This window comes from Magallana gigas, chromosome 7 (assembly GCF_963853765.1).
Source record: "Magallana gigas chromosome 7, xbMagGiga1.1, whole genome shotgun sequence".
NCBI lineage: Eukaryota > Metazoa > Mollusca > Bivalvia > Ostreida > Ostreidae > Magallana > Magallana gigas.
The window spans coordinates 17,786,250-17,804,655 of record NC_088859.1 but is presented as its reverse complement, the minus strand read 5'-3'; the positions used below and the strand labels follow the sequence as shown (position 1 = coordinate 17,804,655).

Below are 18,406 nucleotides of genomic sequence, written 5' to 3'. Positions count from 1 at the left end.
TGTTTGTTGTAAAAAAAAAACCTCATTTGGTATACTGTGGAATCATCGTTTGTGGCTTTCATGGGTAACCCACATACTTCAAACAAATTTATATCCCCACATATGTATCACAAGATTTTGTTTAATATTTATAAAAATTGCTCCGATCACGCTATACCCACGAAATGACATCCCCATGAACCAGGAAAATTTTTAACTACTTATGAATATTGACCCCAATGAATAAAAAAATGATTCCAACAAAAAATTTGAAATATCATTTTATAATTTCATTTCCAAAAATAAAATTGGTATAGTAGGTAGACATGTTTATGTTAAATAAATCATGGTAAGGAAGCAGCGAACACCTGAATTTCTACGGCACAATTAACACAAAGTTTTTGTCCTATGGTTAAATAACCTCAAGACAGTGATAATGGCGCTGCCCCTGCAGCTGGGGGACACACGTAGAATGTTGCTGTCTGACTGTAACGCTTCTGTCAAAAAAAGAAGAGATTTTACATTATCATGTGACTGTAGCATTTCTTTCAATTTAGAAAATTTTTTAGAGAATGTTATATGCATCTACTTGTTTTTAACTGTATAAGAGTGATTTGATATATTTCGCTGAAAATGTCCGTAAACAGGCTGATTCCCTGCAAGAAGGTGCATCGATCATTTCAATGAAGTGGTATACACTTATTTTAATTAGAACATTTAGTATTTTCTGTTAACCAAAGGAAAAGTTACAAAATATTCTGAATAATACCATGAATACAGTATTCTTACCCATATAATTTAATTCTAGTTGCAACTTCCTTTTTGATTGGCTATACATATTCATCTTTATCGTACGCAGGCATGTTAAGGCTTCCCGATGGATTTTACAGCGATATGTAGATATGTAGTACTTCATACGATATGACGTCATAATTAACTTTGACGTCACGATCTGCATTCCTGTCGATATTTCTCAGGGAATGTATCTTAACGTTTAAAGTGAATTATATCAAACCAGTATAATACCGCACATTTCCTTTACATAGATGCTGCTGTTAATGCTAGACGTACAGAATTCATTCATATTAAAAACCCGTATCAAATAGTCGGCAGTTTTAAAGCTTCGTTTTAAGTAAAAGACTATTTATAAACTAGTGGTTTGGAGACTCTCCCTGTTACGTGTAAACAAACGAATGAAGAAATTTTAATGCATGTAAAACCAGCTTGGCGCAGGTGAAAGATCAACACAATTTTAGAATATTTTACGTAAAATTGGTAGAGAATATAAGTACCAATGTGAATCGTGCTTGGGAAACCTAAGCATTTACCCCAATTTTTTGTAAATCGCTTTTGATTAGTAAAAATGTGCATTATTTTGATGATTTTGTGGAATGTTTCAACAATATCTTCCATAAACAAAATATCTGTTTCTTTCCCAAGCAAGAACTTCAAAGTATATGACTTAACAAAGGATTTTTCCTAAAAATATGTATGATTTAATGTCAATCACCTGCGCCAATGCGATTTAAATAGATCATTTGCAATATTAGGATTCGCCCGTCACGTGATTACAAAGTACATATGACGTCACAAAAATGCATCAAATATAATGTTTAACATCGGTGTCAATAAATGTAACATAGATTTTAAGAAATACCCCCGGTCAAAGTAGTTTTGCGATGATTCAAATAATATCTTTTTCAAGCCATATTTTAGCATCGGGACGCCTTAACATTGCTGCGTATAACATAACTTCCCCACATCAACGGTATAATTAATTCAAGTCTTGAAACTCTTTAAATATTTTTCCTTTGTGATGCTTCTTGTCAGCTCATTCAAGTCTTGAAATACACAAAGTATGTGAGATAATTAACTCTCTAGGGACTTACCTGTATGTGTTGAATGGCCTTCTCCACTGCCTCCTTCTTCAGAAGGGTGACCGTGCACCCCCCAAATCCACCCCCAGTCATCCTGGACCCAAACACCCCCTCTGCCTCCATGGCGGCCACAACCAACTCATCCAGCTCTGGGCAGGAGACTTCATAGTCATCCCTGAAACAATTGTCTTTAATGGTTAAAAATGGATCAAATGCTCACTGCCTTGAGAAAATATACAGGCACTTTAGGCATGGAAACACCCCCTCTTAAGGCCTCTTTTTCAAATTTTGAAATAAATAAATTTGGAGCTGGAACACAGTTTTCCTATCTTTTTTTTGGATGTATCTATCCCAAAATGCATGCGAGAAAATACTGTGAATTTTGGCCATTTCAATATTAGCTCAAAGTTAGCTGGTTCGAATTCAATCAATTGATAAAATGTGTTCCTGCTATCTTAAGTAAAATATACACTTTATCTCCATAATTTTAGTTCATTGTGCAGTAACCTGTATCGGACGTAGTATGGGTATTTTTAAAAATCTGTTAAGCAATAAGAAAAATTCCTTATTATCTACATTACTCCAGAACTTTGTCATGAAATTAACTTCTTTGGCTTTTAACTTCCCTGATAACTAAATACCGGTATAAAGTTTAAACTCTATTGTTAACTATTAAAACATAAACTTCCCTATTAACTACCAATATACGTAAAGTTTAACTTCCCTGTAAATCAACTATGCAACAGTAACATTTTGTACATTACTTAATTATTAACATTGTTTAAACAAACACACAGTTCTGATTTGAGTGATATACCTTAAAGCATTGTGACTCTCCACCATTAGTTTGCCAAATCTTGTGTAATCTCCCTGCTCGAGGCATTTTGCTGCTTCCTCTGTTCGAATGATTTCACCAATGACATGGCGCGCTCTCCTATACATCACATCATCCAGTTTTTCTTTAAATTCTAATAAATAATGAAAATAATTAAAACAAGGCATTTTGAAACGACGACTTGCAAGAACCCATATTTTTAAAGTATTTATTATTGCTGTATCTTAAATTCATTAATTTAGATGTCCCTAAAAAATACTAAATCATCAGGTAATATGAAAACATATACATGTATATAATTAAGAAAAGATTATAAATACATTTTAAATGAAATTCTACAGTCAATAGTTAATTCAAAGAACTAGGTACAGATTCAGTCATATCTTGTATATTGTAAATGTAAATATCACTGTGCTTCAAAGAATGGTCAAGCTAGTGATGGTTGAATAATAACCAGCTAGGTTTTGCAATTATGAGCATATTGACCCTGACTTGATGATTGACCTTGAACTGGTGCCTAACCTTGAACTTTACATGTACCCTTTGACCTCAACAATTCAAGACAGGGAGACAAAAAGACCAAAAAATGATGAATCCCCTGAAATCAACCATATATTAAAGTTAATTCCTTCTCCATGCCATGAGGGCATGAAGCGGATGAGAGTCATTGACTCCCCTTGGATGGGACACCAGTTCATCGCAGGTTAACCCCCAGCATAAGCCGGTACCCAATTTCAGCTTGGTGGACTGAGACAATGAGATAAAATGCCTTGTCTAAGTGCACAACATACAGCATCAAGTAACCACAGCGGGGTTTGAACCAGCGACCTTTCGGTTACTGGCCTAACACCCATAACCACTGAGCCATGTACTCCACTCTTATTATAATCTGTGGAATCATTAGAATTCATGGTGGCTCAATTTTTGTGGTATTCCCCCACGAATTTAAATACTCAACGAAAACAATTTTAGAAAGAGTTATCTTTGTTGCTGAAACAGTAACCAATGGCATCCACGAAATTACATCCCCACGAATAGGCAAAAAAGTCATAATCCAGAAAAATTGGCCCCCACGAATTTAAATGATTACACAGAATTATGGGGTCATAAAACAAAAATTTAAGTACCTTCTAAATCTTTCATAGATGCCTCCCTTAGGCTTTTCTTGCCCATGACTTTTGCTGCCACTTCACACTGCTTCTTACGTGTTGGGTATTCTGATCCTGTTAATTCATGCTTGACATTTGAATTTGTTACCAAGACAACCACATTTGGGTCATTCATTGGAACTAGTTTACCCTCCATTGACCTGAAATATTGCAATTTGTAAATACCTATAAATAATAAACACACAAAATGTGTATGTTGCTTTAATTGCCTCAAATCCATTTACCTGCAAGAACCATTAAAGATCCCTTGAACATAATAATTTCACACTTTCTTATAGTACACATGTATGCATTTACTCAATGGTATATTTCCAAAATATTCATCAAGAGAAAAGAAAAGAACTAAAATAGCACCTTAGATCATGCATCAGTTTCTTAAATCCCACACCAAACCAACACTTTTGACCATCATAATGATACAGTACCGATCAGACCCAACCTCACAGAAAGTAAACCCTAACTAAACCCTGAGTTTACTTTCTGGGTTTACTAGAGTGGACCCAGAGTAAACCCAAAGTAAACCCAGATTGGATACAGAGAGTAAACCCCGATCAGAAGTATACCCCTGAAAGCAGACACTACATGTGTATTCGGAATAAACAAGGGGCAGGAAATACAGACATAAGATGGTAAGATAAAAGACAGGTCAGCTTCACACTTCAGTGCTTACAGTTGACCAAAAAAGTAAACCCCGAGTGGACCCAAATTTTCAAAAAGTAAACCCAAAGTAAACCCAGAAACTAAACCCGTGGTTTAGTTGGGGTTTACTCTGGTGTTAGGTTGGGTCTGATCAGTACTGTACGTACAGTATTAGATACATGTACTGGTGTATTTTGTATATGGCACTATCTATTTAACAGCAGTAAGAATTAAATTGTATTCTTTACCTGCAATCTATAAGAAGGGCATGACCTTCCTGGCCCATAACAGAGATAAACTGGTCCATAATTCCACAGGGCATCCCCGCGTATTCATGCTCGGCTTTCTGGCAAGCTAGAGCCTTGTCCTTTTTGGACACATCTGCTCCTCCGTTTGTAAGGGCGTCCAGAAATGTGTAGGTAGCCACCTCCAGGGAGGCAGAGCTGGACACCCCACCACCTAGTGGCACTGAAGATACCACCACAGCATCAAAGGGGACAACTGACCCTTAAAAAAAATCAGTAATTTGTTTAAAATAAATTTTTAATATGTAAAAAATAACGCCCCCAAAATATGTAATGTTTCTCAAGAACTACTGTATCAGGACATAGGTTATTGCCGTAATGAAAAGGGGATACCTCAATTTAAATTGCAATAAAGTTAATAAACAATATATCTGTCCGACACAATTTATATTTTGAGTTGTTTGGTCAAAAAAATTAAATAATAATTATCATTCTTGCATACTGAATAATAGATATGAGACATAAATGTAAAATGCCTTTGAAAAAATAAGATATCAAGTTTTCAGGTATTTTTGAAATGAAAAAGTGCCTTTACTTAATAAGCTATACATACATATTCGCAATGACTTTATTTTGTGATTTACTTCCGATAAACTGGTTTGGGACGACTAAAATTTGCGACCAAGCCTTATCCATACCTCTATTGTTATGACAACCATGTTACAACAACTGGTTTGCTGCAAGAAATATTCATGACGACAAGGCCCTCATGAACCTCCCACAAATTTTTCGCACACATATAAAAGTTGGTTTACAATTAAACTTAAAATCTTCATATTTTAAAAAACTTTAGCCATTCAATTAAACCTTAAGTTTTACACTGGGGTAATAAACATGATTGTAACTCAATATAAAACAGATGAGACTGAGTTAGATCTATTTAAATGTTTTGAATATGCAAGTACACAACTATACCATACCTATGTAATTTGCAACGACCCCTTTCACGTAGTTGGCCCACTTGGGAGAGCCTGGTTTTAGTGGAGTTTCCGCTGAAGGTACAGGGAATTCCACGTACTTAGGTTCATCCACTGATTCTGCAAGGGTTAGAACTCGGCACACGTTTCCCTCAGACTTTTTCCCTACAACTACAGTCACCTGTGGTAGGGCCTGAAATTAAATATATTTCTCGATTTTGTACTTTGCTCACAAGAAGATATAAATAGTAATTTTTGCTCTACACTGTACATTTTGAGGTGTGTGCAATCCGACCAATCATTTTCGAGTAAATAGACACGGTAGCAGTTATATTGCATGATGTAACGTTCCATTACAAAAATATAATATTTATCGATACCCCAAAACTGAATAAAAATATATTTATGTAACAACTCATACATAAACTATTAAAAGAATCGATTGGCAGTGTTAGAATATTGTGTTGTCTAACGTTAAAAATTTTGTGTTGCAAACAAAAGCATTACACGAGACGTGATCAACAGACCATGGGGAAAACAAAGCCTTCGTTGTAGTCGGTGTGTTCTCCAATGAGGTTAACTCTCCCAGGACCGTAGGCAGCACATTGGGCTTCACATCCAAATTTGTTAACAAAAGCTGCCTTGGCTTTAGAGACCAGCTCTGATACAGCGGGTATCTTTGTGGATCCTTCGACCTCCATGATTTCGAGCAATGTGACGAAGTATACAGGCGTGTCCAAAAATATGTTACGATTTATTGAATTCGGAACTTTATATGCTACATTGTTCATTTTGTATTTTAATTACATCTTCAATATCCGATTTTGATTTTCGTCTTGCAACGATGCATATTGCCATATTTTCAATCATTTCTTATAGTTTGCAATTATGTCAGTCAGCGACCCTTTGCTAAAAAAATTGAAGGGTATGTATAAATGCATTTTCACTTCTTATTGTGCCATATGATGAATGAACAAGCTTATTATCATCATATCATGCTTGGTTGGTTTTGTCAGCCAGATTCATGGATTTCAGGTTATTTTTACCAAGTAATGCGTTTCTATGCAACGTTCATGCATGCATTATAATTTTGTTCCATGTATAACCAGAAGACTTAAGCATGAAAATGTGTGTATTTTAATATGCAGGGTTTGCTCAAATGCTACATTCTTCTTATCATGCACATGCTGATGTTATAGTCTGTCCCAAGATATTTGTGCAGCACATTTTTAATAAAAATACACATACTCATGAAAGAAGTGCAATTGAAATAGCTATTTGAAAGGGATAATTTCCAAGATAATTTCATTGACACATTATCATCTTTCACTTGGTAAAATTCACAGGAACGAAAACAGATTCCTAACGGAGAATTATAATGGGGAATGTTTACATCTTTTCTCCATTCGGAATACACTCGGAATACATAGCGCAATTTTTCAACGTTGTCATCTGGGCTTGCTGCAGTACAAAATCCCCGTAGACATTACGTTTTTTAGCATTGTATTGAAACCTGATAAGCTAACAGGGACATTTCAACCGAAAAATCTTGGAAATTTTTCATACTTTTGAATGAACATTGTTTTAACCCTGAGGTATTTATAAATATCAAGCAATTAAGCCAAATGTGAATACAGGGTATCTTGGTACAGAGTATAGAAATAAATTAAGCAATTCTGTCTGTAATTTGATGATAACATATTAAACAGACAATATTTGTTCTTCAATTTTTTCAGGATTTGTTTTGGAATTTAGGACAAATGATATAGTTGTCACTGACGACAATGAAAACTTAGCCAAATTGTGCTGTGTTTTAGAGGAAATTTTCCAAAAAGGAATCAAAAGCAAGTATACAGGAAATGGAATATTCAATCGAATCAATTGCAAGGGTGGATAAAACTATTATAAAATTCAATTACTTTTCTGCATAATAAATAATAAAATCTAAGAATGCTGAAATATTGTAATGCAAAACAGATGTTTAAATTTATTCATTTCACACTATAATCAATCCATATTCGCCAGTTTTAATAGATGTATATGAATATCCAACACTCAATTATTGATCTTTTTTTACCAACAGAATCCAAATGGTTTGACAAAAGTGACTATTTCTGGCCATGGGTGGCAAAAATACCATCGTTTTCCAAAGAAAGGTAAAAATCGGTCTTGTTTCATATTCAACTATTTTAAAAAGTAAAGAAAAAATTGTCTTATGAAGTCTAACAAATTTTTTGTATTATATTACATTGAAGATGCAATCCCATACTGTCAATGGTCATCGACACTGTCAAAGAATCAAAAAAGGTTGGTTCTGAAAGTTCCTCTTCATTTAACATTAAATAACACTTTGGTAAAAGATGTACAATAAATGTAGAAATTCTAACTTTCTTCCCTCTTTTGTTCACACAATCACTACCAGTACTTCATTCCCTTCTGTGCATGCATACATACTTCCATTACTCTTTAGTTACTTCCTTAGCAGAAGATAAAGAAAACCAACATATCTTTCCAAGTGTAAGTGATACACAGCTAAAATAACTTTTTTTGTAGGTCACACTTGATTTGGGTCGAGGTCGTCTATTTATCAGATCGGCCTTGATGAAAAAAGTTCTGACTGTGCCAGTACAAATTATCGCCAAAAACAGACAATTAGCAACGGTAAGTCACACTTAAATAACCAGATATATAAATTTGCAAACCACTTTTTACTGGTGCAAAAATTATCTAACGTAACAACATGGAAGTTAAATTGATTATTAAATTGAATTGAATGATTTTCATTTCTTGTCAGTGCTATTATTGTCTTCATATTGTTTTGATTATGTTTACATTAGATCTTTTAAGTACCAGCTAGCATATAAATATTGTCTTATTTGGACATGTACAGGAGGTGTATTATGAGAACGACAGCATTCTTGGCAATGAAATCTTGGCAGGTATGGCTTTGAAAGGATTTTGAGAGCCAGTTGATATATTAATTAACTTGTAATTTGTGGTTTTGTAACTTATAAACAAGTTTTTTAAGACCTTCATTTATGACTTCGAGATATCATTGAAAAAGTAGTATTATAGTGATTTTGATTGTGTTTAAAATGGATTTAAGAGTACACTTTCTTTTAAACTTTGATTTTGTCAGAAATTCTGCAGTCACTCTTGTTTGAGCTGACCGAGGCACACTTCCAGCTGCGAGTTCATGTAAGTTATGTATTAGTATCTGGAATATATTGTTATCTAAAAAGCCAATTTGAAAATATGTATACTGTGGTTTGTTTTAAATAACTGAACTAAAATGTTTTTGGTTTTTTTTTTTTCAGAATGCAAGTTTCTTGGACAAAACATGGAATTTACCTGTGAGCAATGATTGATTAAAAGTCTGGGTCATTTGAAACTTTCAGAAGTTTATCATTTCATTCAATAAAGTTAAATTTTCTTTTTTCTTCCTTTCACTTTTAGATCTATAAGCAATATGAACTGGTTCCATGTGATAATCTTGGCCTTCATGTCCAGTAAGTTAATATAATTTATGTACTTTTACCAGGCGTTTACATAATATCAGTGATGATTATTTTTGATTGTTTCCTTTATTAATAGATACATTAATGGCTTTCTTTTGGTGAAAGCTGTAGAACCAGGCAGTGTAGCAGAAGAAAATGTAAGTTACATATACCTGGGTATGTAAATTCTTTAAAAACTGTATGGTTAATCTGGTTATATTGTAGGATAACCAAAATTAATTGCTAAACAAGTCTGCATTTACTGCTGACTGATGATGTGGACTTCACATCTCCACTATAATCCCCTTAATTTATCCTCATTATTATTGTGAAGCAATTCGTTGTTACCTTTACCTGTTTAAAAATATCTACCTGGTAGTTTCAATTTTAGAATTCAATCTTAATTTTTTATAGGACAAGATTCATGCTGGAGATGTTATAGATGAGCTCTATGGAGAGGCACTGAGAGGAAACAAGATGTCTGTTGTAAGTTTTGTTTGAATAATTTTCTTACGTGTTAGAATTTGACTGATATAAGTTTAATTTGTTGGTACATTTATGAAAACTAAGCATTTGTTGGTTTTTTTTTGTTTTTTTGGGTTTTTTTTTTGGGGGGGGGGGGGGGTGGGGTGTTATGCATTTCTAATTTATTGCTTAATTTTACAGGTACACAACATTTTACAAAAGTATAAAGGTCTTCCAGTTCATATTCATGTTGTTAAGGTAAGCATTTAAAGAAATGAAGAAATGTTAAATGAAGCCAAATCACAACATATCTATGATGAATAATCAAGATTTTGTAGCAGTGTACTGTCCAACTTAATCAATTAATGACTGATATTTAACATTACATACTATTATAAGATAAAAAAAATTTATTAAGAAGATTGATGTAGATATAAAATATTTTACATACCTTAATCAAGGTTATGGTTTAAAAATTACCAAGTAGTTTTCACATAGAAAAGTTCTAACAGTCAACATTATAAATCTCAATACATTGTATTACATACATGATATCAAAGTCTATATGAATCAAACTAATGTGAAAGTATCGGTGCTTAATTTTCTCTCTCATTCTAGCTCTCACTCTTTCTCTCTCTCTCTAGATCTGCTTCACTTCTTTCACTCAGTTTATCTCATGCCTCTATATGCTTTTTGTTTTCTCTTTACACAGGGATTTGATAGCCAGTGTAATTTGTACAAGCCTATACAACACCTGATAGAGGATGCCGATGTTGACATCACTACAGCCGAGGAACTGATACAGGTGAAAAAGGACAACAGCAACGACTACAAGAAACCACCACACACCATTCTGAACGAGGAGGAGGCTGAGGAAATCCCAGTTCATGGATCAGAGGGAGGGTGAGTGGAAATGATTCAAAGGTCAATATCAAGGTCTGAAGACCTAGCAGTTTCATTCATTTTTGTGGGCATCATTTTTTGGTGGACTTTGTGTATAAATCCATGATTTCAAGAATATGTGCATTCATGGACAATGGCTCTACCATTACAATTTTTGGGCATGTTTCTTATTTCATTTTGCATTTGATTTTCACCAGACAACAATATTCATTAGTATTGAGGGTCAACAAATATTTATGAATTAAAGCACATTATTACATTCCAAAAAATTATTTATTTTTTCTTTCAGTGCAACATATGATGCTCACTATCTTGGATATGTTACTCTTGGCCTTGTAAGTTAAAAGAATACATCGTATACAATATACAACTGATGAACAAATGAAACAAATTTTTAGACCCCAAAAAAGTATTTCAAGGTCTATTTCAGTGAATCTTAATTTACATTAAAACTGCTATATTTATATCCAAAATCATGCTGTAATATATTGTATTGAGCAAGGTCATAATAACTGCATAACACAACATTGCAACATTGATTAGGCTAAAAATAATCAATTTGTGTCACTTCAAGGGCTGTCTCAAAAGCTTTATGATATAAATCAATCATATTAGATAAATAGAACATCTATAATTGTGTGATTTTACATTAAATATTTTGCTTTATCCAACGAATTAATATGATGTATAAATTCCATAGGCAAGCGCCGTGAATATATATATACCATTTCAACTTGTTGGATAAAGCAAATATTAATTCAAAAAATACTATAAATATAGATATCCTCTATTTATCATATGATATTTTGATTTTTAGGACGGACGAGTGGTCAGGATTGAAGATTCTGTTTTGGGAGTTTTAAGGAACCATACCCAGAGAGTGGTAAAGACTACTAAATTAGTATATTTTTTTATTATTGTAAAATAGAATAAGCAAACTCCATTTATATTTATGTTCTTTTGAACAGTCTTATTACCTGTACTGGCGTAAGACCAGTTCCCACGAAGTTCCAATTCTCATCAGTGCATTGTTATGCCATTTTATCAACACGCAAAATTATATACTGGTACAAAGATTACTGGTACGTAACAATTCACTGGCAAGAATTGGTACTTGGCAAGAATTGGTCCCAAGCCGGTACGATTTAAGAGATGCACTACATTTGAAATTCTTGATATGATTTTAAATTAAATTAGATGTATATGTATTACAAATTTTTATCATCTGACAGGCTGTAAAGATGGAGCTAACTGAAAAGGAAGTTTTGGTCATTGACACCAAGGAAGAGAAGGTATGATATAAAACCAGTTATATAATGTTCATCTAACAGTCTTGGTAATGTAATAATACATTAAACAGGCATATTTGAGAAGGGGGGGGGAGGCTAAACTCATCCAAAGTGCTTGCACATCTGCTATAATTTTTTAAGAATGGGGGGGGGGGAGTAGTCAACTACATGATATTTCAATTTTCCATATGTAAGTTTAAGAAAAATGTTTGGTGCAAGATAAATATTGACTGGTAGCTTGATTTTGCATTTGATATTATACATTACAGAATTTACTAGAACATTCCTATACAGAAATTTCAGCTTGTGGACGGAGAACTGATCAACTTAAATACATAGCATACATTGCAGGGTAAGATCAAATAAATCATGTTTTTGTTTTATGTGTCCAAGTAGAAAGTTCTCACAACTTGATGAAATGTTTGCTTTTTGTTCTATATGCAGAGAAACCACGTGCAGTCTCGCTAAAAAGTTCAATTGTTACGTTTTTGAAATGCGAACCAATGAAGAGGTAAGATAAATTTTTTGAATTTAATAATTTAAATACTAAAAATTATCAAGTAAATTACATGTATATTCTGTGTTTTGAGTCAGCTTAGAATCCTTGTTTAAAATATTTATTATATTTTTTTGTTTCGTTTATAGGCTCGATTTGCATTATGTGGCATTGGTAAGTTTAGTTTATTTCTTGTTGTACTTTGTTTCATATCTATTTTCTTATTAAGCTTGAACAATCAGTACTCAGTTCATGTATGTGATGCTAAGCCTCAGGCATCTGACGTGACATATTTTTCTCATAATAAAAAAATATACCACCTACCTACATGTATGAGAAAAATATGAAAAACCAGGAACCTGTGTGCTCTGAGGATCTGGCAGTGGGGCTAGTAGACATCTGGTCCTGGAATTTGCAAAGATAAATTTCACACAGTTAACTGACAAATAGTTAACAGACATTGGACCTCCCGAAAAAAAAAAAAGATAACCCATATTCCTTTAGCTAGTTCCTCAGAATATTGTTATATGTATGAATAATGACTGGTATGATATGCATCAGAAAGCCATTTCAGTTGCCCTTGTAAAAGATGAGAGTAGAAAGTTTTTGATTTTTTTTACGAGAGTAAAATCTTGAATAAATATTATTGCTCACATTTGAAATTCTGTTGTGACAGTATTTTATAACGATAATGGAGCTTATTGATAAACTGTTGATTCAGAATATGTTCATGCTAAGAATTGCAAATTATTTCATCTACATTTATATTTAATATATTTTAATTTTTAGCTCAAGGATTTGAAAGAACACATTTGCTGTTGTGAACAAAACATTCAAAGATGCTTCCCTCCAAGATCAGATTTAGAATTTACATTTTTGTTACTATTTATTTTTTCATTGGTTATGGTTACTTTTTTCTTGCATAAATTTATATCTTTACCAGTTATTAGATTGATTTTATTTTACATTTGTTATTGCAATTATTTATTAAAGTTAGTGATTTTTTTATCAGTGAATGCATATTTTCATTGTTAGTTAACTGTACATTTATTTACCACTTTATGGATATCAAATTTGAAGAAATATGGGGCTTTATGAACTATAAATTAATAAGGTTGCGAGTGGAATATTACCAGGAAAACAAAGACATTTCCGAAAAACTTTTTTTTTTAATATGATAGACCTTCTGCAGTCATCAATGTACTATAAAGTATTTATGAATTCTGTTATATCAATATTCATATGTTGCTACATTGCTATCATGGCCATTGGCTTGAATAGACATTTTCATGCATTTTAAACTGTACTTTGTGATGTTAATTTTGGTAAGATACTACTTCCAAAGTTGTTCATGGCTTTAGTGGTCCTTCGTATTTTACTGCACTGTAACATGAATCAAAGAACAAGTTAAATGTAACTAAATTTTAAATACATTGTATTTCTTCTCCTCGCTAGCTCATAATTGACATGCAGTTGATTTCATATATATATGTACATTTAAGTTTATAGCACTTCTGTTCATTTCTCCTATTCAAGAAAAAAAATCGAAAAGTATGATTAACAAATCTAGAATTTAATAAAAAACGAGCGTTTTTGGCTCATTTAGATATTACTGTAGTACATGTATATAGTAAGTATACCATCCGATTATCTCTCTGGATGCTTTGAATTGTGTAATTTATTAGACATTTTAATGATTTGCCCACTCATATTATAAATGATAATTATATTAGATAGATTAGTTTCCTACACAGTAGATCATACTCCATATGAAATAGAAATCATTCGTTGCAATGTTCACACGTAGCCTGGCTAACGGGTGACATTATAAATATAAATCATCATAATTTAAAATATTAAAATATCAGCTTAATATTCATTCCGTGTTTTATCTACTTTGATAAAATCTTATTATTCTATACAATGCATTTATTTGAATTAGAACAAACTGTAATCTTATTTCCACAGATCTTCCAAATATTTATGTCTGAATCTACATTACATGTAGTACTACCTTTGTATGTATGTTTTATTTTTTGTTTATTTCACCGAGGTGTTCACTATGTATTTTCCATATTTTTATATTTTTTGAATTATTTCTTTGTTAAGGGGTTATGTTTCCAATTATTAATGAATCAATAAAGTATGTTAGTATATCTATGACACGTTATTTTCATTTGTTCAGAAAGTTCACGTAATTATATTTCATGGAATAAACTTAACTTTACGATAAAAATGTAAATCTGCAAGCTGTACTATTTTTCATCCACAATAAGAAAAATTTAAACAAATTAGGTACAAAATGTACTAATCTCAAGAAAAATTGAAAAGGGGCTATTAAAATTGAAATATTGAGGCACACAACGAATTTTTCGAATTTATTTATTGAAAGAGTAATTTTTTTTCGAGTGGTCCAAAAATTTACATCACCGGGTTGTCATGTTAAAATTTCGTTTGTAGATCCAATTTCTATTTGGTCATGTTGGTGGTAGGAAATGTTATTACTTTGCCATTAGAGACTGATTTTTCTCTGCTTGATTTTAATATAAAGCAAAAAGGGATTTCCAGAATCTGAAAAGTAATGAACAGTAATCTGCTGTGAATATGATTGCTATTATTGTGAATATGTTGTTAAAAAAAAACGATACACTGTTATAGGCCTAGATGCGTTTGTTCATTCGTGTATGTAACAAGGATAACTTTTTGCAAGTCCTGTTCCTTTTTATTTCTTATTAAATTTCAGTCTTTTTTATGCTCGAACGTTGCATTTATGTATTGCGTCCAATAGACCATAAAAAAGGGTGGTAATTAGAGGTGCGTTTTCAGTAATTACCTCTTACACCAATCCACACTTTACAAAAGTTATGTCCCTTGGCCGCCATCTTTTAGGAAAAACCCTTAGATTTCTCGCAGTAGCCTCGGTAATTTAGATGTTTATAACTTGGTCATTTGACATTTAAAATCCATTTCCGTTGTGTATTTTGATTGCCCCAGGATGGGGCAACCCACATATCGAAGGAGTAAATTAAATTCCAAAAGATTTTATCACAGGACATGCGCGGATCCAGAAAATTTTTCCAGGGGGGGTCCGAAGGATAATTGTGTTTGCCAGGGGGGGTCCGAGGCATATTTTCGTGATAATTTTACTATGTAAATTTAATAAATTTTCATTTTCCAGGGGGGGTCGGGACCCCCCCGACCCCCCCTCTAGATCCGCGCATGCAGGACGCCCAAATACTTGGTTGGATAAAGAAGGAAAAAGTTGGTTTTCCCTTTTGACCTTTGGGTTGACCCTGCAAAGGGAAACAACAAAGTGTGGATTGAACTATAGGATTAAATTTCGTTTAAATCATCAGTATAGCAAATCAATACATCTTTCCCATATTGCTATCAAAATTCAATAAAATGTTACGACGGGGAAGAACACTGAAGATACTTGTACACATCCAGTGTGTTATTAGAGAAATGTCCAACGTAAAGGTTGTTCTGGTCATCCACACACACGCTGTATGGACAATCTATCCCTTGTTGTGACTCAAGTAGGCGAGACAAAAACTGACCATTCTGATCAAGAATGTCAATTGAACCTTTGTTCGAATAAACGCAAACAATGATATGTCCAAGAGTATCTGTGCATATTCCATATGGATAGAACAATGGCCTTTGACCTCTATAGGAGTATCTGTGTTGTCCTCTTTCATTGACCACCACAACTTCTTGTTTTTCAAAATCCGATGTACATATATCCCCATTAATGTTTTCCGTAATGTAACGTGGTTCAGAATATAGTTTTTTGCCGTTGATATCTCTGTATATCGTGTAGTTAAAACTTCCATTAATGTTGTACCTGACGACTTTTGCATCTGCAGTCCTTTTCATTCCCACAACTATATTCCCAGTTTTAAGGGAAGAATGTATGCTGATGGGCTCCCAAAAACCACCGCTGATGAATACAGCTACTTCTTTATCCTTAGTCTTTTTATTTATAACTTTTTTCTCTCGGTCTGTATAGATAAAATCTCCATCCTGTGTGACTGTGTGGTAACCAAAACCTTGCAAACTAGTGCATATTTTTTGCAGCATATTCCCTTGAAAATCGACTTGGAAAATGTTACCTGTATTATCGCTTACCCAGAGTTTGTCTGATTTATCTAGTGATACATGGAAAATGCACCCAATATCAGGAACTGTCAACTCTTTAATCTTGGTGCCAGCAGTTAGAGACCATGTTTGTTGTACAGTTGATGCTTTTGGATAATCTTGTTTCACTTCCTTGCTTGTGGATGTACGGGACTTCAAAGGTTTTATGTTTCTTGTTTTTGGTTGGTCTTGGTCAGCGTGAAGCTTAATTACCAAGCAAATTAGAAACATCTTCTTTACTGTGTTGACCAACAGTGTATGTTGGTGTTACCGGTTTTGTTGTTTCTGGTATTGGTCGTATTTCCAGATTTTTCGAGTGTTCGATTAGAATGTTTGTAACTTTTGAAGCAGACAGATATTCACGAATATCTCCGTCTAGCTGTTGAAGATATGTTATATACTCATCAACTGTTTTATCTTGTGATTTTATTTCATCGAGCAGTTTTTTCTCTTCTTTATCGACCTCCACCATTATTTCAGACATAACTTCATCTGCCAATTTTTTATAGGACTCGATATCTGTTTTTACTTCTCCCCGGATATTTTCCACGATCCTTTCAATTTCTTTTGCATCTTCTTGAATTTCTGTCTGTAACTTTTTTGATGTTGGAAGGAAATTATCTCGAATACTTGGGAGTTTATCCAGACAAAAGTGATAATTTTCTGAATAGAATTTCTCAAGGTTGACAAATCCATGCCGTTTGTGGTCTTTCAGAGTCGTACATAAGGAACATAAAGGAATTTGGCATTCTTCACACAGAAGATCTAAATCCTTGGTTGGATGCGTCTTGCATTTCTCTACAGGAAGTTTTCGGTTTCTTGATATATATGGGACCACATCATGGTCCACATTGTCTGAATTCTTCAGATGGTCATCTTTGCACTGTTCACACATTGGACGGTAACAAGAGTTGCAGTACATAGCACCATATCTTTCACAGCTTTCGGTTCCACACTCTATAATGTGCTGAGCATCATCTGGTATTGAAGCCATTTGGAATGACATGAAAAATATCTATAAAGTAAAACATTTGTCACGTTAGCTACCACGACTGGGCCAAGATTGTAAACCTGATCGCTCAAGATTGGATTACAATGAATACTGAATGTAAAGCACAATTGACATGGGGTTTGTCTACCAAGACATTTAGATTACAAACATAAATAGGTGACACCCCCTCCCGAATTACTGAAATTATTATCATTCAAAGACTGAAAAAACTATCATTACAGGGGCCTTCCGTTGACCATCACGAAAGAATTGATAATTTGGTGAACAAGGTTACGATTGTCCCAGTAGTTTAAAAAGGTACAACGCATTGGTGAAAGATATACACCTGTTTATCACACAGGTCGGATGTGTTGTATAACACATGAAAATGAATGTGGAAACATATACGTATAATCAGAATATGTGTATCGAATTCTAGTTCAAATCTAAGTAAATTCTCGTATTTGTTACTCTTTATCGAAATTATATATTTCATAGAGAACATCATAATGCACTTTCGTTTTAAAGTATGTTTCCCTCTTGTCTTGAAATTAAGTGATTTCTTCAACAACTAAATGATACAGTACTTACCTTGACTGAATATAAGTTGGTCTAAATGGTCTTGTGGATAAATGTAGGAACGTTGGAAATAACGATATAAAGGCTGAAACTGAAAAGGAAGAGATTCCCAGTAAAGACGGGTGAGTGATTTTCCAAGTATTTAATTGAAATCTAAACCCACAGTTGAAAAACCCTCGACGCAATATTATCACCTGTAATTGTACCTATTTTGATATATGGAATTCTTCACAGTCTCCTTATCCATGATTGATTAATTCTTCTTACAAATACAAATATATTACATTGTAAGTTAGTGTTCATGAATTGATGTCTCTGCATGTAT

At 33.3% G+C, this 18,406-nt stretch overlaps 2 protein-coding genes and 1 long non-coding RNA gene across 3 annotated transcripts; 1 reads left to right on the top strand and 2 right to left on the bottom strand.

The window, feature by feature from the left end:
* Positions 1-11: 11 nt before the first annotated feature.
* Positions 12-6,464, bottom strand: LOC105322218 (galactokinase). The gene is made up of 7 exons (XM_011420805.4): positions 6,249-6,464; positions 5,725-5,914; positions 4,748-5,006; positions 3,819-4,000; positions 2,674-2,824; positions 1,869-2,031; positions 12-476 (listed from the first exon to the last, which is right to left on the bottom strand). Exons 1-7 carry the CDS (start codon positions 6,420-6,422, stop codon positions 402-404), a joined length of 1,194 nt encoding a protein of 397 aa, XP_011419107.3. The 5' UTR covers positions 6,423-6,464; the 3' UTR covers positions 12-401.
* LOC105322209 (uncharacterized) lies at positions 6,465-14,527 on the top strand. The gene is made up of 20 exons (XM_011420792.4): positions 6,465-6,646; positions 7,458-7,565; positions 7,805-7,877; positions 7,977-8,028; positions 8,275-8,382; positions 8,612-8,660; positions 8,861-8,919; positions 9,039-9,074; positions 9,178-9,230; positions 9,316-9,376; positions 9,633-9,704; positions 9,885-9,941; positions 10,396-10,586; positions 10,876-10,921; positions 11,404-11,469; positions 11,819-11,878; positions 12,145-12,227; positions 12,320-12,386; positions 12,521-12,545; positions 13,161-14,527. The coding sequence occupies exons 1-20, from the start codon at positions 6,610-6,612 to the stop codon at positions 13,193-13,195; spliced, it is 1,338 nt and encodes a 445-aa protein (XP_011419094.3). The 5' UTR covers positions 6,465-6,609; the 3' UTR covers positions 13,196-14,527.
* A 1,154-nt stretch (positions 14,528-15,681) lies between these two features.
* On the bottom strand, positions 15,682-18,214 carry LOC105322250 (uncharacterized). Its single transcript, XR_010707601.1, has 2 exons — positions 18,094-18,214; positions 15,682-17,526 (listed from the first exon to the last, which is right to left on the bottom strand). It is a non-coding gene; the product is annotated as an uncharacterized lncRNA (long non-coding RNA).
* Between the last annotated feature and the right edge of the window lie 192 nt (positions 18,215-18,406).